Source organism: Akebia trifoliata, chromosome 14 (genome assembly GCF_017979445.1).
Source record: "Akebia trifoliata isolate Shusen 1 chromosome 14, ASM1797944v1, whole genome shotgun sequence".
NCBI classification, from domain to species: Eukaryota; Viridiplantae; Streptophyta; class Magnoliopsida; order Ranunculales; family Lardizabalaceae; genus Akebia; species Akebia trifoliata.
The window spans coordinates 6,054,422-6,079,731 of NC_141388.1; the positions used below are offsets into that span (position 1 = coordinate 6,054,422).

At 35.1% G+C, this 25,310-nt stretch overlaps 2 protein-coding genes across 2 annotated transcripts; both read left to right on the top strand.

Moving 5' to 3' along the window:
- The first annotated feature begins 189 nt into the window (after positions 1–189).
- Positions 190–6,478, top strand: LOC147385821 (serine/threonine-protein kinase PCRK1-like). The gene is made up of 5 exons (XM_086422980.1): positions 190–547; positions 1,198–1,625; positions 2,573–2,832; positions 4,821–4,943; positions 5,537–6,478. Exons 2-5 carry the CDS (start codon positions 1,241–1,243, stop codon positions 6,062–6,064), a joined length of 1,296 nt encoding a protein of 431 aa, XP_086279106.1. The 5' UTR covers positions 190–547; positions 1,198–1,240; the 3' UTR covers positions 6,065–6,478.
- Positions 6,479–11,909: 5,431 nt separating this feature from the next.
- On the top strand, positions 11,910–24,457 carry LOC147385822 (OVARIAN TUMOR DOMAIN-containing deubiquitinating enzyme 12-like). The gene is made up of 11 exons (XM_086422471.1): positions 11,910–12,254; positions 16,883–17,315; positions 17,397–17,569; positions 19,764–19,837; positions 20,284–20,338; positions 22,550–22,624; positions 22,764–22,837; positions 22,944–22,992; positions 23,556–23,640; positions 23,956–24,012; positions 24,154–24,457. Exons 2-11 carry the CDS (start codon positions 16,949–16,951, stop codon positions 24,216–24,218), a joined length of 1,074 nt encoding a protein of 357 aa, XP_086278597.1. The 5' UTR covers positions 11,910–12,254; positions 16,883–16,948; the 3' UTR covers positions 24,219–24,457.
- The last annotated feature ends 853 nt before the right edge of the window (positions 24,458–25,310 follow it).

Sequence of the window (25,310 nt, forward strand, 5' to 3'; positions counted from 1 at the left end):
AACAAAATAAAATTCAAAACAAAATTTATTTTGAATTAGATCCAAAGTTTAAAATATATATTTTTTTTAAAGTATGCCAAAAGATGAGCCCAAGGACCCTTAGTAAGGTTGAAATCCTTACTAGCTTAGTAAGGTTAGGGGTACTCTAAATATAATATAAACAACATTAAAAACTAAAACCTCTCTGCTCTGCTCTGTCTGTGTGCAAGTTCATCCTTTCGAACAAGTATTAATTCCAACAACCTTGGTTGCAACCTCTATCGACTCTCGTTTTTAGAAACCCTTTTCACATCTTGTCTCGCTTCCATTGTTCTCTCTGTATATTTATTTATTTTTTATTTATCTCTCTTAGTAATTTATTATATTTCGGTTGGTTGGTGGGCTCATTGCCGTGTATTGACTTTCTTGAAAGTCATGGATTGCTCGTCGTTTCTTGTGGACTCCGAAGTCTGTATGGCTGCTGGGCTTCCTTTGAACGACTGAAAAAGGGGATAGTGGAGGTTAGATGATGAGTTCTGGAGTCCAATTGGTAGACAAAGAAAATAAGGTAAGTTTACTCAATCTTCCAGTTTGCACTACAAACCGAACAAAAAGATGGTTTTTTATGAGTTTGAAGCGAGCTTCTGAAAATAGGTTGTGAAAAGTGCAAACTGAGTTCATTGAAAAACACCCAAAAGTGGGTTCCTTTTCGTTCCTGTTTTTATTTATTTTTATTTTTTTTCGTGATTTGGATTTGTTATTTTTTGGGGGAAAAGATTGGTTTTTGTTTTGTTTTCTGGGCTAAAGAATCTGATCCGTAGAGATGGGTTTTATTGGAAATCAAGAAAATAGAACTTATGGGGGAGTTATAAATGACTTTAGGTGATAGTGAGTTCAGTTTTGAAAATTAGGTTTGGGGAGGGATATGGGTTTTCTGCAAACGATAAGGAGATTGGATTTCTTTTAGTTTGATTGGGGGGAAGGAAGCGTTTTGCTTAAAATCTATAGAATGGTAATTTCAATAATTTCTCAAATTTGGTTGGGAAGAAAATTCCTTTTTTTTTTTTTTTGGGGGGGGGGGGGGGGGGGTTGGGGGGGTGTAAACTGAGTTTTTATTGATTTGAAGAGGTGATTTGAGGTTTTGAGTTTCCCAAGTTCTGATTTTTTTTTGGTTTCATGGTTCTGAATCTCTCCTACTTTCTACATTTGGTTATGCAGAGGTGGAATTAGTGTTCCAATTATTTCAGACTTCCAAGGGACTATGAAGTGCTTCTATTTCTCAAGCGAAGATAAAAAAAATGAAACAAAAGCTACAAAGTCCGCATCAAATCGGTCCTCCACTTCTACGTCGACCGATAATGAGATGAGGAGATCTGGGTCTGAGATCAATTCTCAGACTGTGTCAGACATGAGTGAAGAGTCCTTGACCCAGATCCCATTTCTGAATCTGTCTCAGAGATCCAGCAATCTCAGAGTTTTCACGGTCTCGGAGCTGAAGACGGCCACTAGGGGTTTCAGCCGATCACTTGTGATTGGGGAAGGTGGGTTCGGATGCGTTTACAGGGGTATGATTAGGAGTTCAGAAGATCCGCTAACCAAACTCGATGTTGCTGTTAAACAGTTGGGCAGAAGAGGATTGCAGGCAAGTCTTCTGTCCCTTCATTTACATTTTATAGACAAAATAGCTAAAACTGTTTAGATATGATATGTATTTTGTAAAAAGTATGTAGAAAATTGGATTACTTTCTGATTGCCCCTAAAAACGCTCGATGTACAGATTTGGAATAAAAAAAGAATTGCAAGTACTACACAATTTTTTGAGTTTTGGCGGAATCAGAATTGGTATAGTTGGTAATAGGAGCAACGAAATTGAACTAGTTTCCATCTTTCATTAATGGTCTCATTTTTTTCCTGATAACTAAAATATGCTCAATTATGAATCTTTCGAATTTATGCATGATCATGTATTTTAGGTAATTACTAAAAATCCCCTCTAATTGCTTTGTGTTGGAGTCATCGTTCTCACCTATGTAAACTTCCCGCACAAATAGGATTTTTATCCAAAATAATCTAGACATACAATTTTTTTTATAGATAATTAGAAGGTAAGATTCAAATTCCTAGGTTATGATTTTTGAGTTAGTCATAGGATCCAGATTCTTGGATTTTAATAACTATGCTTCAAATTGTAGAGCCTTTCTTGGGTTTGAAACCATTTATACCTTGGATAGCGACTTGAAATCTGATGCATCTCTTTATAGCTAGTCTCCATAAGATTATTCTTAATGCTTCAGTTGTGGGCTGGTTGGTTCAGACTTTCTGATCCTTATAAATTGATAGTTGTTTTAATTAGAAAAGATCTTGATAGCAGATCAAGTATTACTTGGTCTGTCAGGTATTCCCACTTTTGTTACATTTGCTCTTTTTTGGCTCAAGATATGGAATATGGAATTTTTGTGCTTCTGTAATTGGACTTTATACAAACTTGCCTTTTTCTTAAAATATTTTATCTTCATTACCTCTCATGTTTTTATTTTTTTGGGTTTAATCTTCATTAAGTAATTTTCTGATAATCCCATATTTTGTCTCTCAGGGGCACAAGAATGGGTGACAGAAGTTAACGTCCTTGGGGTAGTTGAACATCCAAACCTTGTAAAATTGGTGGGCTATTGTGCTGATGATGATGAAAGAGGAATCCAACGGCTTCTGATTTATGAATATATGCCAAACCGAAGCGTAGATGATCATTTGTCAACTAGATCATCCACTACTCTCCCATGGGCCATGAGACTGAGAATTGCCCAGGATGCTGCTCGTGGCTTAGCATACCTCCATGAGGAGATGGATTTTCAGGTATTCCATGTTCATTTCCTATTAGTTTTATGCTATTGAATTCAAGTTCAATCCATATTCTAGGTGTCTAAAAATATATATTATAAATGTTTTTGTATACATATAATATTTTTATATCGAGACATACATGGGGGACTAGAGAGCACAAATACTTTCATAGAATGAGGGTATGGAATGTGAAAATAGGCTAGAAAGATGAAGACATTTAGGGAAAAACTAAGATCTCACTTATAAAAAAAAACCGAAAAAAAGATCTGCTTTGAAGTCAGAGGATTTTAGAATAAGTAGAACAAAAACAGAATCTAAGGAGTGCAACTTTAGTAACGGTGCTCATATAGAGAAGGGCCAGTGAAAACATGATGGCTATGAAATACCCCAAAGCGATCATTTTCGTTACGTTGGTTCTATTATTCAAAAGGAAGGAGAGGTTGAGGGGGATTTGACTATTGAATTAGAGATGGATGGATGAAGTGGTCTGCTTCTTGATTGTTTTGTGATTATCATATCCCAATTAAATGAAAAAGATTTAGTGTATAAGATGGCAGTAAAACCAGCTATGCTTTATGGAGCTACTGTAAGGCAATCAAGAAGCAATATATCCATAGATTGAGCATAGTGTTGATGGGGATGCTGAGGTGAATGGGTCTAAAAACTGGGACAGATAAATTTAGAAATGAATTTCGGGAAAGTGTAGTAGTAAATCTAATAAGTGATAAAGGCCGATTATAGCTCTCATTAGAAGAAATGTCAAGTTGAAGATTCTTAAACAACAAGAGGATGGAATTGGGGTAGCGAGAGTGGATGTGAATACACTAGAATCATAAGACATGGCTTTAGACATAATTGACTGGAGAAATGAGATCTATCCGTTCAGCCGACCCCAAGTTTTTTGGGATGAGGCTTTGATGATGATAGTTTTATATGGCTAGTTTGTGTATACTAGTAACTCTCTTTTTGGGCTTTATAAGATGACTAATGAAGTACATCCTGAGAGATCGAACACGCTATTTCATGGGGCCTACCCAAGGTTCTCTCACTTAACTGTATCTAGAGTGGTATCGTCTGCTTGCTCCTTCAAATATTTTTCCACTAAAAAAATTCAAAATCCTTTTCAGCCTACCCTTGCTCTCTTAGAGCCTTCAACTTGAAGGTTCTTTCCCTGTGTTTCCTTCATTGGTATCGTCTGTTAGAGCTTGTTCCTTCAAATATTTTTCCACGAAAAAAATCAAAATCCTTTTCAGCCTACCCTTGCTCTCTTAGAGCCTTCAACTTGAAGGTTCTTTCCCTGTGTTTCCATCATTGGTTTTTGTTGTAATTGACCAAATCATCTCAATTGACTCTTCTTTACTTTATCACCTGGACTACTAGATTCTATCTGACACATTCATTCCTGATTTTTTTTGTTACTTGTGTTTCCTTTCATCCAACTTGGCATTCTCATCCCTTATGTTCACTCTATGTAAATTATCTCTGTTTAGTCCCCTCAGATCTATTTAAGTATGCCATTTGTATATTACTTGTAATTTTTGTGTGCGTGTCTGTCTGTCCGTTCCAACTTCTTGGGGTAATAAACTTGGAATCCTTGGCTGAACCCTTCTGCTCATTACATTCGTCAGTTTTAACATTTAAGGATATTGACTTGGGAGGTGAAAGTGCGTTGGATTTATCTGACTTCCAGTATGTATAAATGTTGTAGCAGTCATTTAACTTCTAATTAAAAGGGCATTATGTTTTATTTACTTGTCTAACGGATAATCTTCTGCTACCTCTCGGAACACCAAATTGAGGGAATATCAGATGAACATTGAAAGATGTCCTCATCTCAGTTACCTTTCAGGCAACTGTCATGTGATGATGTTTATACGTAAGAGTGATGACCTGGAATTGTTATTTTTTCTCTTGAATGCTACATGGTCAAATTACTTTTGCTGTAATCGATCCCAGTTATCCATTCTTCTGTAATTACTGACATCTTTGTGGGCATACAGATCATCTTCAGAGATTTTAAAACTTCAAACATTCTCTTGGATGACCAATGGAATGCTAAGCTATCAGACTTTGGGTTTGCCAGACAGGGCCCAGCAGAAGGATTAAGTCATGTCTCGACAGAGGTATGTCCATAGGAATGACTGATCTAATAATAAAGTAGTATTTATCTATGAAGGTATACAATAGCTGTAGCCATGGTCTGAAGTTTCATGCCATTTCAGAATTTTTCGGCCAATATATTCTGGTTTGTTACTGAGGCCAAAGCAAAACATTGACCCCGATGCTTTGGATTATCTTGGAATGTTTTTAAATATCTCGGTTTTTCTTCTGCCCGAGACTTGGCTGCAATTTTAAAATATGGTCACAGGCTCACAGCTATACATGTTACTTATGTACTTGGTGGTTTGGGAATTTGATAGGATTCCACCCAAAATTATCTCCTTGGAAAATTGACCCGATCATGGTTACAATCATGCTAGTAGGTAAATTTTTGACTTGGATCTTAGATATCCTTGGTTGTAGCTGTCTTGAATGAAGATGTGGATTTAGGTTGTGAATCGCAGAATAGTGTTCATGTTGCCGACCCCAACATCTTAAAGCTTATTGTACTAAAGTGACCAGAATCACATACACTCTAAATTGTTGAATGGGTGCTCACCAGAAATATTGAATGCGTTGGTAGAGATAATAGTGTATCCGTTTGATTTTAAAACAGATTGTGGGAACAAATGGGTATGCAGCTCCCGAATATGTCCAAACTGGTCGTCTAACAAGCAAGAGTGACGTGTGGAGCTACGGGGTTTTCCTATACGAACTAATCACAGGTAGGCGCCCAGTGGACCGAAACCGCCCGAAGAATGAGCAGAAGATGTTGGAATGGATCAGGCCTTATTTATCAGACACCAAGAAATTTCGACTGATTTTGGACCCTAGGCTCGAAGGGGAGTGTTCCCTCAAGTCTGTAATAAAGTTAGCATCTGTGGCCAACCGGTGCTTGTCACGGCACGCAAAGGCACGTCCCAAGATGAGTGAGGTGTTGGAGATGGTGAAGCATATTGTGGAAGCAACAGATACGGGGAGTTCTCAAGTCCCCAAGAAGGGTTTGGATCTGAATGATGAATCATCTGAAGAGGCCAAAAGTAAAGCCTTTAACTTGAAGAGAAGGATTATGGATCTTAGAAATGCTGACAATGGGTGGTTGGGTTGGCGAGGTTGGACACCGAAGCTTGCAAAGACTTGTTGATTAAAAGATGAGTTAGATGGGAACTGGGCAGGTGTTCTTGTTACTTTGCTGAAGATATAAGTTTGAGGTGAGGTTTCATCGGTTTGTAATTTAGTGCGAGTTGTGCAGAAACAACACTACTCATGTGTGCATCAAGCATTATAGGTTTAAAGAATGATTATTATAAAGGAATATAATACAATCCTAAAAATGGAAACCCGCTTCGTCTAATTCTAAGATGATGATCAAATCAGAGGTATTAATGTTGAAAGGAAATGTGTTTGATGTATTTAGTATTTGACTGACTGCAAATTTTTGCGATAACTGATTAGGCAAGGCTTTGATGATGATTATGTGTATTATTCCATAACCCCTTGTAGTTGGAATATTGACGATAATGGTATTGTTTCATAACGAATTATCTTTCTTTTCTTTTTTTGTTTTCTAATAAGCAATTATGTAAATTTCATTTGGGATTATTAGAAGTAAGAGCCGTGATAAACTGACGCTAAAAAAGCCACTCAAAATTCACTCACTGATGTCGCATGTCACATAAACATAGATAATTTTCCTTGTGTATCTTGAAGAAAATTATGGTCCTCTGCGCATGCCACATCAGCAAGTGAATTTTTAGTGGCTTTTTTCAAGTCAATTTATCATGACTCTAGAGATAAACCCATACCCAATTGTCCATTCGGCATGTTTACAGGGAAGTTAATTTTGTTGTTGATGCATTAGCAAGCCATGTCCCGAGTCATTCCTGTCTTTTCCTTTTTTTATGATTCAATTACGGATTGCCTAGTGTTGGGTTTTGTTAACATGTGCCCTAAGGAGATACACGTTTACATGTGGGAAATTAATGCACCTTAATGTGTGCTCGTAAAGCACATGTTAACAAGGAAAAACTTTGAAACGGGCAGCCCACTTCAAAATTTTGAAGGAACCCTCTCCATTGGATTGCACGGTTTCTTCAAATTTTTGAAGGGGTCTACACCCTTCAAAGTCGGACTTTGTTAATAAAACCCCTTATCGTAGGCCAGCAACGCATGGCTTTCATGGGCGTGCATGAGGAGGAGAACAACTTGGAAATTGAAATAGGGTACTCAAATCTCTCTCTCTCTCTCTGAAATCTCTCCTTTTTTAAATAAATAAATAAATAAAAGTTCTGAAGAATTCTTGCTTAACTTACTACAATAAGTTTTTCTGGTTAAAATAAAAAAGTGGCCAATTTTCTATAGTAAGAAGTCTGTTTTACACTCACCAAGCTTGTTAACGTAGGGAAAGATAATTTTTGAGAGATTCCATCGCCATATCAACTTTTGCTAACGCCACCCCAATTCATATGTAATTCACCAAGTAGTACACATCTTGGGGTGGAGTTAGAAAAAGTTGGTGTGGCAGTAGAAAACAAAGTTTTATTTTGTAAGCATACGCTTCCATCAAAAGACAAACAAAGCTTTTTTTTTTCCATATTGAATAAAAGAAAGAAGTCCAAAGCAAAACAGGATTTCCCTCCCCCCGATCAAAAATGTCTTTGATTTTCTAGACGTCCACAGATGATTACGTTGTTTAGACATAAAGAAGAAGAGAGAGAAAGGCAGCACACAACCGCACAAGATCCCTTCTTGGTACAATACAAATCATTAGCAAAATAGAAATATATTTAGTAACACGACGTAAACAATTTGCGGGATCACCTAAATTCTTAAGAAATTTCAGCAAATAATTTGTGAAATTTTTTTTTACCACAAATCATTTGCAAAAAATTATTTGACTCCATGTTTTTGTTTTTGTTTTTGTTTTTTTGTTTTTTTTTGTTTTTAATTATAGCCGGTATCCTTGTAGACAGTAGATTGGGCCTGTTTTTGGACTTTGTCCAGTCTATAGAATATGATATTGTCCAAGACTAGTCTAATGGGCATGTGCGATGCTTGCACGTCACACGCAATGATAAGCGAAACACTTTCCCGACTTAACTAAAGATTTTAAGCCTTACTAAGAGTCGTTTTGCTCAAATGAATTAACACATTAGTAATCCAACACCATGGTCCTCTAAATTTCATACAAAATCTTAGATCACAAAAAATATATTCAAAAGAAATTTCTTTTGGGTTTGATCCAAGATTTTGAAAATGAATTGTTACCAAACTTCCACCAGTGAAAATATATATATATATAAAGTTCATAGAATTTTATCTTCTACAACCCTTAGAATCAGATCATGTTTTTAAATGTTACAAGGTGAGCCCAAAGACCCTTAGTAAGGGTGAAATCCTCACTAACCTTTGTAAGGCTAGTTGGACTCTAATGATAAACTCTACTAAAATCTTGCCTCACTAGTTATTATGCTACATGTCATCTTTGAACAAAATGCATATCTTCGCCTTGAAGTATGTATTGGATTCACCTTTGGATATCCATTGATCACTGTCGATCGAGACACATTAAATGTATCAGGATGGATGTATATGCAATATCCATGCCACATTTATTTTTTTTGATAATCAGGTATCCTTGTAGACTAGGGATCAGGCATGTATCTAGACTTTGCCTAATCCAGATACCATGGTCTTTTCTTGGGGAATGTGAAACACCCGCACATCACATACACCAGGTAAGTAAGGGTGCACCCTCGTGGGTGACCCCTAGGAATTAATAATCATACTAGGTATCAAACTCATGACCTACATGAATTAATCGTTTATCTGTCCGAAATTGCCATTGAGCCAACCTCTCGGGATTTATTGGTACCACATGTTTGATATCATTTCCTGCACACACATCTTCCATAATGGATATCGTGTCAATTCATGATTTTAAAACACATAATCTTATCTTGTCTTCCTTATCACTTTATTTATTACAATGTATGGGTAATTAGATTTTTCATATTTGTAAAGATGATTAGTTTATGATCAATTACAAAATCTTATTTTTTAAAGGAAATAAATATTTATATCATTAAATAATAATCCCTTCATGTCAAAAATACAAAAATAATCCAACTAACTTGGGCTGAATTTTCACATATTCGTTCCAATTTTTCAAGACACCCAATGAGTAATCTTAGATCTCAATGATTTTTAATTCACAAGGCCAATTATTTGATCCTTAATTCCACCTATTGAATTCTTAACACTTTTTTTTCCCACCAATAATTCTCATAATTATATTCAAAATAATTGCCACTAATCGGTCTATCACAATTCCAAAAGCAATTAAGTAACATAGCTACATTTTCTATTCTCCATAAAATAGGGCTTAAATGGGTCGAATTCGGGTTGGATGTGAGTATATCCATATTCAATTTTTTATCTAGTTCCAAATCCGAATCCAAATCTAATCCTATTAGCAAAAACTATATCTAAACCATTTTACTTTTACTAAATCGATATTCGGATCCGGCTCAATCAGGCCAAATAATTTCGAATCGTTCAACTTCCCTTCCCTCACATATCAGGTTATTTCAAGGGAAATCCCTAAAGATAATCAAAGGAAGATTTGAACGTGAGACCTCAAACCTCCCACTTTTAGAAATAAATCTTAACCATTGCACTTAACATTTATTTGTTGAAAGGAAAAGAAATAAATAAAAAAAATTTAAAGTAATATATCATTTAGATCTATGTGAATATAAGAATGAATTTGTATCCAACCCAAATCCGACTTAGGTCAAGGGACATCAACCATATCTGACTTATTTTTTATTTAGATATATTGAAAGAAATTAAATCACTTAAAATTTGAATAAAATCTGATCCATTTTATGCCCTCTAAGTAACCTCATTGACTTTAAAGAGTCTCGTGCCCATGTACCATTGATAATTTTCTTCCTTTAAAGAGATTACCTTTACAAAGGATGGGTAGGCCATGATACATGGCCGAAAGCACGTGAAAGGTGTATAGAGATCACAAGAAAATAGCTAGCTGCGTGTCCATCCATCCTTAAAAGCATATGTTTCGTGGTGTCAAAATTCTTTCAATCACCTTTTGAGGTTATTGCGATTCCTACTTTTAGAGCATTTATTTCTTTTCTAAATATACTTTGTGTAACAGTAATTACATACATGTGCCGTACACTTGAGAAGGGATTTAAAGTAGAAAACACAGTCCGTACCAGATTAGTAAAATTTTAAGTCTTACTGAAGATTGTTTTTGCTAAAATAGATCACCATATTACAATCCAACGGGCCAGCCCCCTTGATTTCATGAAAAAATTCATATTAAAAATAAAATAAAAAATAAAAATAAAAATTCATTTTTTTTTTGGGTCTTGATCGAAGGTTTTGAATTGGATTGCTATTGAACTTCCACCTAACTCTCAAATTTAAAATTAAAATTCAACAGTGAAAAATAACTATTTTTTGAAAAAATATAAATAAATCAAAGTTCATAGAGTTTTGTCCAGTAAAACCTTAAAGAATCGGTTTTAGGTTATTTTGGATTTGGATTGGAATGTTTGAGTCCAATTAAATTTTGGGTTTGGCCACATTGGCCAACTCGACTAACCCAAACTCAATCACGATATATTTTGGATTTCTGGGTTCTTTTCAACTGCTAACCATTGGTCCGATGGAATAGCAAATACCTTGGCTTGGATTCGAGTTGACCATCAAGCCTGACCTCAGGGTGGTTTGGATTGATTGCTCATTGTTTGGGTTAGACCCCAACCAACCCATCCAAGTCACCAATGGCTCTAAATGTGCAGAGTTTAATTTGATCAAAATCTTGTTGTTGAGGTATTAGGACCTTAGGGGATCATAGGGTGAGAAAAAGAAGAAGAGATGGTACATTTTATATTTGAACATTGGATGATTTATAATAACTTATATCGACTATAGGTTTCTTTTAAGGTCCAATTTTCAAGATTCACATCACATGCTCCATATAGGCCAATGATAAACAACTCATCTGAACATATTTACAAATTTCATTGTATTAGTCTTTTCAAAAAGTAATTCATTTCAAAATCTCACAAAGTACTGAGTTGAAATAATGTTCTAAGGATTCTTACGATTTATAATGATCCAACTATAAAAAAATCACTTGTCATATTTTTTTGAGTGACCTCCTGAGAATTTCTCGTGTTGCACCCCTCCCACTTTTAAACTAACGAGCGTTGGATACAGTGACCAAGGCATCTCTCCAAAAAAGGGGAGGTCTTGAGTTCAAACCCCCTCGTTGGTCATCATAAGGATTTATCCTTGTTTACTTGGTATGTGTGATCCGTAGGGTATTGCATGTAACTAGAAGGTTTTGGTGAGATATCGAAAATAGCAAAGCTCTTCTACCTCTCCATTCAACCCAAATGTCAAATGCATGTAAGTGGGTAATGTGATTCTAATTAAGGTAGTGAAATTCCTTATTTAGTAAATTTTTTTAAATATTTATTATGAAAATAATAATTATCTTGATATATTATGAGAAATCTCGATGAAATAGACATGTTTGTGACGATATGTACTAATTACACAATTTCATGCCTAAAATTTAATACTCCCAATTTACCTCATTTTGGATGGGCCCACTATTGACAATAATGATGTTTTCTTAGGAGCCAATTATGCAAATGAACAAGAAGTTTATAGGCAATTCAAACACCAAAATATTGTGGTCCCATGACATTTCAACTGCCCTAAGAAAATAATTAATTAACTACAAATTATTCCATAACCTACAATCCTCGTACTAAAACAAAAGGATATCTAATGGGCTCATTCAACCACAACGTTCTATCTCTTACTTTCCCTTCAATCAAACAATCTCAGCCGTCCCTACCTACACTTTTTTAATCCAACAGTTGCGATCACATCACGCCGCTTATTAACGGCATTGAGAATTTGAGATTGTCTCTGAATTTTATAACGCCAATCATAGAAAAACCCGCTTAAATAGACCGCAATTTTCGGTCTATGAAACGAACCAATTTCAACTAATTTATCTGAAGTTGTTCGATCTTTAACGCCTGATCACTGTATATAATGGCGTGACGTCCGCACAATTTCGATCTTTTTTCCCCTAATTTTCGGATTTCTCCATCGTTATCTACCTTCCTATGTGGCGTATCGTAATCGAACTCGCTCTCTGAAATCTGTGTTTTTTTTTTTAATTTGGTTTTTTGTTTGAGTTCCTTGGATTTGAATCGTCTCGAAGCATTCGAATTCTTTAATCAGATAAGCCAGAATTCGAATCTATTCGGTTTGATACGAAGGTGAGTTCTTCGTTGTTTAATTTTTTATTTCGATTTGTTTTTTTTTTAAAGGTTAGTCGATCGAATGATTTGAAAATTGTAATCTCAAAATTAGGGTTATTGATCCGTTATTTTTTAATTTAGTTTAATGATTGGAACTTGGATTGAGTTGGATATTGGATTTCTTAATGCTTAAGTTACGAATGATTTTTTTTTTTTTTTTTCCATTTATTTTTGTTTAAGATCTGTCTGGTATAACTTTTAGAAGGGATTTTGATGTTGTTATTGTGATTGGAAGTGTAGAAAGCCCTAGATTGAGCTTCTCTTGTTGTTTAATATCTCCATCACTCGTTTTCGGGCTCTGATTTAAAATTCGGAGAGCTGAAATATGTGTTTTATTTTATCTTCATGTATGAATGAGTTGTCTTTAGTTACTTGGAATTTAGAGAAATTTATTTGGGAGATGCAGGACATTGGGATGGATGCTATATGAGGGAAGAAAATATGATTGAATTTAATAAACAGGGGCGGACAGTTGTGTGATTAAAACACGATTTGTGGTTGTTGGAAAAGCCAATGGTGAACGCTTTACAAATATGGCAGTTATTTATTTGTTTGTTTGGCAAGTAAAATTGGGAAAATATCGATTTGATCTCTAAGTAACATTCAATAATGGTTTAGAAACACAATTCTAAGATTTTCCTAGCTATGATGGTTGGCACGTGGGAGTTCTTGTAATAAGTGGAACTAATTCCTTGTCATGGAATAGTCCACTAACATTGTCGTAAAAAGACCTCTTTTGGTGGGTTGGGGATGTGCTAGGACATGGGAGATGAAACTTATTTCAAGGAAAAGATGTTGTTTCTCTTTTTCCCTGCAAGAAGCTAGCAGGGTGAAAAAATGTTGAATCCTACCCTATGGTATTACATCTCAAAATTGTACCAGTTTCTGCAGGGATAAAATCACTCTCATCTGGACCGTTCAATCGAATGCATCTAACAACATATTATCTTGCCACGTGAAATTATTAGGTTTCGATTCTAATCGGGAAAGAATTCCAATACGAAAGGGTTCTTTTCCTATGTATAACTACCATATTTGGATAATGATGGAGTGGATAGTTACAATTTAATCAATGTTCCTTTTTGTGTATTAGGGTTTTTTTCCTATTTAAAAGTGGTAAAAGTCATTGTAAATGGGATATGGAATATAGGATCTAGAAAAGGGGATCTGGGAAAATAATGCAACCATGTAATATTGATTATAGTGGAATGACTTCTCGAACCCGTTGATGTAGGCATCTTCACCGAACCATGTAAAACATTGGTGTTATTCTTTTTTGTCTTTTTTTGTTTTGTTATTTTAGTGATTTATTTGTTGGATCTTGATTGAAATCAAGATCTCTTTGCATCCACACAACTTACCAAACTGGCAGCTTCAAAAGTTGTTGTTTCTTAATAAAGAATGCTATCCATTTGATCATGAAACCAAGGTATTAATTTGTTAGATTTTTTTTGGCTAACTTATTATGTTTGTTCCTTGAGGGAATGATCTGTTAGTTGTGTTTTTTGGATAGAAAAGTAGTATTGCAATTTTGAACCCCCTTTATTTCTGCCTTCCCTATGTCTGATTCTGACTATATATTGGGCATATTCTTTGATTCTGTAGAGCCACGAGTCAATTCTGTGAGATGATCCCTTTTGCCTTATTTATCACTCTTGTTCATTTTATTCCTTAATGCTTTGCAACAAATAACGTATTTAAATTTGCTATTACGGGTATGTAGTCTTTTATTACTTCTAAAGGATGAGTGATCGAGAGAAAACATGGGTCTAATTGGTATCTGTTCAAACAATACCCAAGTGGAACCAAATTCAGTTATCCTGGTTCGAGGTGTGCATGTTTCAATATTGGAACGAGAACCACTTGTATATAATAGGTTTGAGTCTGGTATTTTGGTATTTCTACTAGACCTAACCAACCTGTGTTTGTACTATCAAATGAGGTGCCCTTATTTGGTCTTCAAAGTAGGCCCCTGTTTATCTCCTAATTGTATACTTCACTAAATGAAGTATATGATTTGGTCTTCGAAGCAGGCCCCCGTTTGTTTCCTAATTGTACACTTCACTAGATGAATTATATAATTGTGCTTATCTCTAATTACTTAAAATATTTTAAAGGTTAAACTGTTTCTTAATATTTTGTGTTATTTTAAAAAGGTGAGGTAACACATGGTGTTGTGTCGTATATTTTTATTTCCTTTTAGCAACTAACTTGGCATATTTTTAGGAATGTTTTTTTGCCCTTTTAGATTTTCAATTGCTCAAAACTTTCCATCTTAAGTCAATTTTCAATAAAAACAAAACTTTGGGAGTGCTCTTTTTACGATTTTCCCAACTTCTATTATTAAATACTTTAGTATTTTTTTAGTTAAAATTTTTCTATTATTTTTTTTTCACATTCCATTATTAAATATTTTTATTATTTTAATTTTGTATTTTATTTTAGTTTAAACGTTTTGTTATGGGGCAAGGATTAGCCAAGTATCATTGATACCCATTAATCCATTGAACCATGATTAAAGGTTTTGATTGAGAAATCATTGGGATGGACTCTTCTTTGTTAAATTTTTCTATAATGCTCTCTCTCTCTCTCCTCCCCTACCTCATGTCATCGTTCATGACTTCCACTATTTGGGGTTGTAAAATTCCTTCAAAAGTGTCCTTTGTTTAGTTAGCGGTCTAGGATAGGATTATATCTATCAACAATGTTTGTCAAGGGGCATTTCGTGTGTGACTGTGTGTTAACTTACTAGAGTTTTCTCATGCCGATGTTAAGGGGTAGAAGAGAAAAGGCAATAAAGTTGGGGAGTATTATTGGAAAAGTAGTAGAGGATAGACAATAAAACTTGGGGGGTAATTCTTGGAAAGGGGGGTAGAAGAGGAAAGAAAATAAAGTTTGAAGGGCATTCTTGGAAAGGAAGAGAATAGGAAAAAAGAAGAAGTTAAAAGTAGTCCTCGAGATTCATAGCAAGGTTAAATCCCAACCCCTATTTATGTAGGGTGATAAAGGGAGTAAGGTCCACCATTGTGTTTTATTTTATACATATTTTTTATGCAAATGCGATGGGGAATCTGTACACTATATTCTTATTCATTGCCCCTTCACTTGGACGATTTGGTCTCATTTCTTATCTCTATTCCATATTTCTTTGCCTTTCCAAAATTCATGTCCGCTTTGTTGGTCAGAAGATAATTCTATGGAGTTAGACTCATTTTTCAATATGTTTGTGCTTGTGGAAGATGAGGAACGACCAAGTGTTTCAAGGGAAGAAGAATCTTGTTTTTGATGTTATAATTGCATTTTTAGGGCTTATTTTCTTTTGGTGCAAGCAATTCCCTGATTTTGAAGTGCTGCTTTTTGAAGATTTTTTGTTTAAGTGGGAGTTTGTGTTATAGTAACAACATCAATTAGCCGGTTTTCTTTCATTTATTTTTCCTCTTTAGGTTATGAAAAAAATCCATTAATCCATTAGAAAGCGCTCACTGAGGTCATTCCAATGACATCCCTTACTAATTACTTTTCTCCAACTTTAAAATTTATGTTTCTTTAGTATAAAACTCCTATGATACCTTTAATAACTTGATTTATTTAGAATTTTCTTAAAAGGGTGATCCCATTACTTGAGCATCACATGCATTGTATGTGCATCATGCTTGTTTGGATTAAATGCACTGAGTTCACGTGGCATGAAAAGGTTTGAACCCTTTTGGCCTAAGAAACCAAGACAAAAGCATGAGGGTTCTCGAGTAAAATAGCGAAATGAACATGTAACGTTCCATGCATGATCTCTTATTTCCAATTGGAGTACTCTTAAGGATTTAATCTTTAATGTCTTACCACATAAAAGCCACCTCTGTCCTGTAGGGTCAAGTTTCCTCGAATTGGGAAGGAGGACAGGGTCACTTTAACATAAGCTTACATAAAGATATAACCCAAAAATGCTGGGGTAGGGATCTTGACTATTCCATCCTTGGAATGTGTAGAAGATTGGATTTAGTTAACTACCATACCTTTTGGTCTGAGGGAGATTCAGCTTGAATCTCTAATTTCAGACTCTGTGTGTGGGTGGGTTCATGAAGAGAAATTGTTTAAATACTTTGTATTGGCTCATGCCAATTTTTCTTGTACTGTTTATTATTTTTTCCATTTAACTTTATAGGGCTTACAGGTAACAAATTTGTCATATCTTTATTTACACTATTCAATACTTGATTAGGTGACGAGGAATACACCCTTTTAAGTTATGGTGTTTTAGGCTCATTTTACTCCATTAACAACTTCCTTGTTAGTGAAACATTATTGAATGTTTTACATTTGTCTTTTGAAGGCAAGTTTGAATTTGCGTAGAATTTTCTAAATGCAGAAGAAATCTTTGAGATATATGATATTATAAGTTTTCCCACTGAAGACAGTTGCATACTTGCATTGCTCTTTTTGAGATCTGTTGGTAAAGGATTGTGTGCCCCTGTTAGGCATTTTGGAGTATGGTCCTTGATACATTGAATTGAAAAGTGAAAATTAATGGTCGTTAATGTCTTCTTTAACAATCAATATCATTCTCTTGAACTGAAGATACTTTTTGTCAGGGATTAAACCAGGTTTTTCTTCTTTGCTGACGCGACTGTTTTGATTGAGAACTATTTCTAAAGCTGATGATTACATACGAGCAAGATCCTGATGTTGTCCGTTGGGGTCTCCATCTTCTTGATGGCGATCCATTTTCTAATTCTGGGTATTGTGAAACAACTACTCAACATGATGCTAACTACTATGATGGACAGTATGCGAGGGAAGATCCTTACAGCACAGAGTGCAGTAATGTGGAGAATGATGAGATGATTGCGCATGAGCGCAGTAATGTGGAGAATGATGAGATGATTGCGCATGCTCTTCAAGAAGAATTTTCACAACTTGCAGTTGCAGAAGCATCTGGATCTTCAAATGCTGGGGAAGAGCATTTGCAAGCATCCATTCTTGCTCAGGATTGGCTTGGACCATCTATGAGAAACTATACATCTGGTAATAGGAAAATAAGGAAATTCTTGAATTCCTTTCCCTGCTTTTTATTTGTTCTGAGCGTATATTGTTTACTATATGTAGAGCACGAGAGTGGTCAAGAAGAGGGAGATGACATGGAACCCTCTAGTTCATGTTCTAGCCCTGAAGAAAAGTCATATAACGGAGAGGATTGGTCTTGTTCACTGGAGCTAACTGACGAGTCTGCTCTTGATGGAGAAGTAGGGAAGAGGTTGAATCTGATGGTTCCTATTCCTGTAAGTTCAGCTTCTTCATAGTCTCATTAATCTCCTTACTAGATTTGATATGAGGTCCTTTTCTGAATTATATTCTAAAGTGTACTTCCCATCTGTACTTCTAAATCTTTTACACATTGTTTTTCTGTGATCTTAATGCCATTAAGAAGCAGATTATTTTATGGTGATCAAATTTATGAGAAAAGGATTAGTATCTGTATTTTGTAATTCTTGGGTATTTTATGCTTACTGATATGTTGTGAAGGTAATGCTTGTAGGAGTTGTGTATCATTTTGTGTTAAATATTAGAAATCTTCCGTTGATGTCGTGAATGAAATCATTCTTGTAGTGAACTCCCGAGTTTTAGAAATTGTGATTTTCTGGTTAACAAAACATGTGTGGTTCAGAAACTATAATTATTATAAAGTAGCTGAGGACTCTCTTGTTACTGCTATAATGTATGCCCTTGGATTTGTTTCTCAATTGTAATTGTTGGAATGGCATAATTTGCAGACATGTATTTCATATTTAAACTGTGCATGCTTCTTTTTTGTTCATTTTCTCTCGAAGACAGTAGCTGGGGGCTATGTAATGCCGGACAAGATTTATAATATATAAATTTTTCATACATGTTATCAACCAAAATGTTGTCTTTGTGCTAAATTGCAATATTTTTCAGTCTATTAAGTAGGAGGCTCGAGAATTTTTTTTCAAATGATTCTTATTGGGAAATCCATCATGCCAAAAAGAATAAGCAAAATACTAGTCAACATGACAATAGTGTGTTAATACTAAGAAATCTGCATTAAAATTAACTTGGAGAAATGATTCCATGATATTTTACCATTTTAATGTTCAAAAATATTTATTACAGACTGGTTCCTAATCCATGATATTTAAAGGTCGCACCTTTGCGGGCTGTATTGTATTTTTTCTCTCTTTGTTTTTATATATCATTATATTATACTCCTGAGATTACATAGTTGTCCCCAGTGGTGTCAAAACTTGCTCCCAGTCCTTGCTTTGGCCGCCTAGCCTTCCAAGCACCTTGGCCCCATCCACTTTAAGTGGGATTTCAAAAAGTGGGGTAAATATGGTAATTGTATGTATATTTCTTTTAATAGAAAAACAATGGTCTAAGGAGTCTTTAATCAATTTTAGAACGTAAGGATGTCTCATATATTCACCCAACCTTGGAGGGGCATGGATAAAATTTAGAAGGAATTTGAGAGAGAACATCAAAGTGCTTAAATATTGGTGGTTGCATGGTTTTTATTTTTCTTACATGTTGGTTGTGTTGACTTACCACCTTACTTGGTAGTTTGTATTATTTTGGCAATGGCATGTTTATATTATTATTATTTTACTCTCTTTTTTTCATAACTGTTATTATGTATACAAAATTGGAACATTAATTTTTTTTGCCGCTTAAGCCATGAGGGAGTCCATTGCACAGCACTGTCTAGAGGCCTAGGGTTTTTAACAACCTTTGTTGTCCGTGTTATAATACTTAGTTTACATAATGATCCTAACTATATATTGCATCTTTTCTTTTGGTCCGAATCTCCATGATTCCTAGTCAATTTTCAACTCCACCAATCTCTAATCTTCTTCTATTGCCACTATTTTTTTTTTCATTTCGCTATTTTTGCTTCTCCCTTGATGATAAACCTACTCGTTTGCTGCTGCTTCTAAACCTAGAGCAGTACATATCATGTTTTTTTGAATTGAGTTGGTTATAACATTCCAAGTGTTTCTTTTTCTTTGAGTGATTATAATTTGGATAGTTGAAAATATGAGACTCTGCATGTGGTTCAGTTTTAATTTGATTTTGATAAGTTTGAAATTTGAAATTAGACTTTGGTATTGTAAATTGTCAATTTTTTTTTCCTTTCAGTGAGATTTTCCATGATTTTCTCTTTTATTGGAATTTTCAATTTATTTATTTATTTTAAAAAAACAGGCTGGTGAGGCTTACTTCTCCAGGATTTAGCTAGTTAAATGCATAGCCTCTTTGACTGTCTAACATCTCCTCAAATCCTCTATGGATGAGATGACCATTTTGAATTTTGTTATTTAGAGTTTTAGATGGCATAAAACCTGCACCATGGTGGTTTTATTAAATTCAGTTTGTTTTAGTGATTTTGAATGTAGCTCTAAATCTTCATACTGTAACTTGAAGGGCACTCTTAAATTTCTTGATGGTTTCGTGCAGCATATTCCTAGAATCAATGGAGAGATACCGTCAGTTGACGAGGCAACTTCAGATCATCAAAGGCTGCTAGACAGGTACCATCTCTAGCCCTCACCCCGATGCTGTAAAGTTAAAGAAACATGTGTGGCTATTCAGTGAGTGGTTCCTTTTTTTTTGGTCTGTGGCTGAATGGTTTTATCGCCTATTCTAGGACTAAAATTATTCGTCATCCTTGCTTGAGCGGTGTGATTTAGGCTTCTTGCCCGTCCCGTCTACAGAATGAAATGATTACCTTGTTTTATTTCTGGACCAAACCAACCCCAAATCTTTTGAAAAGGCTTCAATGATGATGATGATGATTATTCCTGGATTAGCTTGATGGAAACTTGGAATATGAGAATATTATATTATTTTATCTTTCGGAACATGCTTTGCATGTATTGTTCTGGGGTTTACAATGTTTTTTAGGGTGTTGTCTCGTCTACTTGACATCATTTCTACATCTGTTATATTTGATGATGGAGATGTTTTTCTTCCGTAGATTGCAGTTATATGATTTGGTTGAACTGAAGATCCAGGGAGATGGTAACTGCCAGGTTAGTCACTGGATTGTCCATTTATTCCTTTTTTTTTTTTTTCCTCCTTTTGTGGGTAAGTTAATATTTATTTTCATACTCGAAGTGTAAGTGTAAATAGTGCGGCATGGAGATTTTTGGGTGGTTGTGATGGAATAATTAATGATTAAAAAATTAAAAAAAGGTTGATGGAGATTTATAGACCTATTGAGTTCTCATATGAGTTGGTGCTTGATAATTAAAAAATGTTAATGGAGATTTCCAGTCCTATTGAGTTCCTGTGGTATGATTGAAGTTGAGCTCATAAGCCAGATGCCTTCGTTTCCAGTTTCTTTTATGGTGGATATCTATGTGACTACTGGGAAGCCCGAGTCAAATTCTAGTCCCAATGACTTGTTCATGTCTACAATTAAAAGTAGTTTTCTGCATAACAGTATATTTATTACTAACTAGGATTTTGAATGGTGGTTATCTGATTTTTATATTTATCATGGAGTCTTGGCTGCTAATTTTCTATTTGTATTAAAATCCAATTACGTAGGAAGAAAAAGAAACAGTCGTGTGTGTCTCCATGCCAACTTTTTTTTTTTTTTGGGTGGAGGGTGGGTGGAGTTGGATAGATTCAGTTCTAAATTAACTGCGGAGCATATGGAATATGAGTAGCCTTGCTTCTGTTTCCTCTTGATTTTTCTGTATAAGGCTCATATTGCAGAATTAGACTGGGCAGTGGTCTGCCATTCTGATTAATTCACCCAAAAGCACCACTGGGATTGCTTCAAAGTTGTCCTCGAATCAGTTTATATGTTATAGTTACTTGCTGGTAGCCTGATCCAAATTGTCTTTACAATGTTGTTTGTTGCCTAGTGTGATCCATGAAGCTATGGGAATTCATATCATTGACTTTAATGTTGAAGAAAATGAACTTGATTGAAATACTTGAATGATTATCACATGGATCTTATAGGTACCTACAGAGAGTACATTAACCTAGATGTATAAAGCCTAATACAAATATCCCAAATAACCTAAATCATTCATACTTTTCAAGGTTAGATATCCTAATCATCAATACTCCTTAATTGAGAAGATACCAATTGATATATACTAAATATATCATTCTGCACGATAACCTACCATTTGTGATGAGATATATTGGCAATGATATTATGTATCTCATGCATCTTATTCTCTGACATGCTCTTGCAATTGCAAGGTCCTTTGAACCAGGAACGAACAATAGATTTTATAGAATAAGTAGAGTTTGCCGTGCCTACTGGCTATCGGCACGAGCATCCTTTTGGGTTGAGGTGGTGGACTAGGAAAGGGAATCAAGTTAGAGGGGCATTATTGGAAAATGGGTAGTAGAGGAAATACAATAATGTTGAGGGGCATTACTTAGAAAGAGAGGTAGAAAAGGAAAGAAAATAAAGTCGGAACTGTATTTTCGGAAAAGAAGGGAAGAGGAAAGACAATAAAGTTAAAATTGTCATTGAGATTCATAACGAGACTGGATAAAGAGAGTGGGGTCTACTGTTGTGTTTTATTATATAGATTACTCTTGATCTCAAATAACATGTTCATGAATGGCCGGAAATCCAATCTTGCGTGTGGTGTTCACTACCTGTTGTCTATGAAGTCTGTCACTGTCTCCTTCCATTCGTTTTTTTACATTGCTGGAGCTGGTGGCTCACTAGATCAGGTCTATCATGATCTCTCCTATTAACATACAAAGTTGGATTATGCAACTTAAATAAAAAAAACTTTTGTGGAGGTTTTAGGTAAAAAGAATGCCAAGATCTTGAGACACGTATATACAGATTAGGGAGGTTAGAGGTATAGATGAAGGTATGATTGTTATTGAAAGAAAAGTAAAACTATAGTGAAAGAAAAATGAAATGAAAAGAAAAAGACTACGACTGGCGACGGTGGTGCCGCTGCTAATGAAGAGCGGCCTACCAAGATTGTGCTCTCAATAGAGCTTCGACTCTGATAGCATGGAGAAAATGAACTTTATGGAAGTACTTGGATGATTACTGCATGAACCATATAGGGTATTTATAAAGCTTACATCAACCAAGATATTTTAAGTAACCTAATACAAATATCCTAATTGATCTAAATCACTCATACTATTGAGATACACTGGCAATGATATAATATATATTTCATGCATCTTAATACAATGTATCTTATTTTCTAACAAATATCTCATTAGTTCCAGTTTTTTCCCAGTTCCGTTCTCTATCAGATCAATTCTATCGTACAACTGAACACCACAAATTCGTGAGGCAACAAATTGTTAATCAGGTTGGTCTTTCATTTCTATTCTTTTAGTGTGCTTTCGTGACAATTTTGTATCTTGTGATTAACAAAGTGCATATTGTTTGGTCTCTCGATTTGTTAGAATTTTAATGTTGTGTACTGTGCAATGTTTGAATATCATCAGCTTAAGTCTCACCCAGAAATCTATGAGGGATATGTTCCTATGGCTTATAGTGATTACTTGAAGAAGATGTCTGAGTATTATTCTACTCCTTTTTCTTTTCATTTGCTTGTTATTTTTATTTCTCTGATGTATTTGGCTAAGACCAGTTTATGTTTATGCCCTTGAATGTGGATAAAACAGGTCAGGTCAATGGGGTGACCATGTCACTTTACAGGCAGCTGCAGATTCGGTATGGATCAGTACCACCTTGTCCTTTTGCTGCTTTTAAGTTTTATATATATATATATGGGTGGCCTTAGGAGGCCCTAAAGAGAGCCAAGCATTGTGCCAAACATTTTTTCAATGTATGGGTTAGAAGTTTCGGAGGAGATCATCCTCGCCAAAAATCAGCTCATTCCGAAACTTCTGACCCTATCAAAAGTGGTTTACAAAAATCGGACTGTCCACGATTCTTCAACTTGTAAACTAGGGTTAGAAGTTTCAGAATGAGCTGATTTTTGGTGAGGATGATCTCTTCACCATACAGAGATCATCTTCACAAAAATTCAGTCCATACCGAAACTTCTAACCCCTATTTTGAAAAATGTTTGGCTCTCTTCATGCACACCTTTTTTTTTTTGAAAGGTCAACAGGGTTAAGGCAGACTCAGACCAGCATAAGAAGGGGGGTTCAAGGGGTTTGAACCTAAGACCTTGGGAACAACCTCCACAAGGTCTTACCACTGAGCTAAGTGGTCCTTTCTTCATGCACACTTGGTTGAGGACTGATGCAGGTTTTAATGTTTTGGTGCAGTATGGTGTTAAGATATTTGTCATAACATCTTTCAAGGATACATGTTACATCGAGATTCTTCCTAACATTCAAAAGTCAAATCGAGGTAGGGTTTCAATGTTCTCATTTATTGTTATGCACCAAGGTTTCCTACAAGGATCTATGACTAAAATTCATATATGAAAAATTCATATTAAGGAGGTTGTACTCTATACTTTCTATTGCAGGACATCAACCCAGTCCCTTACTTTGCAGATATTTTTTTTTTTTCCTGTGTACTAAAATCACAAAATTTATTTTCTTTAGTTGTCGACTTTTCGGGATGCCTAAGTTCAGTAAAACATTGGGATAAGTGATCTTAGCATTACATAATACATTTTCAATACAACAATATAGCTTTATTGAGGTATGTGTTGTGCAGTTATTTTCTTGAGCTTTTGGGCAGAGGTGCACTACAACTCGATCTATCCTGAAGGAGGTATAGTACATGTTTTTCCTCAATGTCTTTATAATTTATATATTTATCCGTTCTGTGCTTGTCAAAAAAGAAAATGGAGTAGAATCCAATTGGCATTATGGGACTAAGTTTTGTGTGTGTGTGTGTGTGTGGTGGTTGCAGATATGCCAGAAATTGAGACAATGAAGAAGAAGAGAAGGTGGTGGATATTTGGAAATAAGAATTAGGGAGTAAATGAATGAATGATAGAAGGCTTGGTTGGTTTATCATTCACATGGATATTCTAACAGAGGGTTTTTCTCAGGGTAAATTTTCTGGAGAAAATGTCATACAATTGTGTTCTGTAATGTGATGGACTTGGTGAAGCCTCACATTTCATTTTGTTTCTTTGCCTGCTGCGCTTGGCTCTTTGCCCCTTTTACTTGTACATGTTTCTGTCCTTGTTAGACCATCCTACATTCATTCATTTTTTTTTTTCTTTTTTATAACTTTTAATTAGAAATTTTCGTTATGATGATATACTTTAACGTTTCGTTTGGATTAAGAGAAAAGAAACTCATTAAAAAAAATAAAAAGAAGAAATCCCGATTCTTTCTATCTTCTTTGGTTTAACAGTAGAAAAACTTAAGTTTGAAGGGAAAAAAAGAAAAGAAAAGAAGGATAAGAGTTTTAATTTTTAATGCTCTTATTAATCATGAACATTTCTTTCTCTCCATTGTTTTTCTCTTCTCTCCCCCACTTAACAATCCAAACGAAGAGGATTGAAGAGGAATTTTTGTTTTGTTTTGTTTTTTCTTCTCTCTCCATTTCTCTCAATCCAAATAACCATAAGTGAGCTTCCAATAAAGATAAAGTTGAGGATCCTTCGTAGTCACACACACACACACAAAAAAGAGAAAAAATAGAGATCTTCCCCCAAGAGAGAGAGAGAAATTCGAAAATAAGTAAAAATTTTGGTCTGTGAGTAGTTGCGCCCTTAAAACAAACCATGGGTTATTTAGCAGATCTTGAGTTAGTACCCCCCTGCTCTTTAAAAGTGGTATCATGCTCCCTATGACCATGTCTTCTATACTAACGGAGATATCGAGTTTGAGGGCGGCTGTATTTTGGTCATTTTTAGTCTCTTATCGGGATGGGCATCTCTAAACTACCTAAAAATCAAGGTTGAGATAATCAATCAGATTGGATTTTGGCTTTTTATATCCATCCAGATTTGACCAAAATTTGATAGGGCCACTGGATTTGAAAGAGTGGACTGACCAATAAATTTATTAATTTATGATTTGGTAACAAGCCTACCCCAAAATATTTGAGATAAG

What these genes read in the sequence shown, in the direction of transcription:
- LOC147385821 (XM_086422980.1), top strand. Translation starts at nt 1,241, where the DNA reads ATGAAGTGCTTCTATTTCTCAAGCGAAGATAAAAAAAATGAAACAAAA. An exon ending in CAGAAGAGGATTGCAGGCAA is followed by an intron (nt 1,626 to 2,572) that starts GTCTTCTGTCCC and finishes TTTGTCTCTCAG; the next exon opens with GGGCACAAGAATGGGTGACA. An exon ending in ATGAGGAGATGGATTTTCAG is followed by an intron (nt 2,833 to 4,820) that starts GTATTCCATGTT and finishes GTGGGCATACAG; the next exon opens with ATCATCTTCAGAGATTTTAA.
- LOC147385822 (XM_086422471.1), top strand. Translation starts at nt 16,949, where the DNA reads ATGATTACATACGAGCAAGATCCTGATGTTGTCCGTTGGGGTCTCCAT. An exon ending in GGCAACAAATTGTTAATCAG is followed by an intron (nt 22,625 to 22,763) that starts GTTGGTCTTTCA and finishes GAATATCATCAG; the next exon opens with CTTAAGTCTCACCCAGAAAT. An exon ending in CTCGATCTATCCTGAAGGAG is followed by an intron (nt 24,013 to 24,153) that starts GTATAGTACATG and finishes TGGTGGTTGCAG; the next exon opens with ATATGCCAGAAATTGAGACA.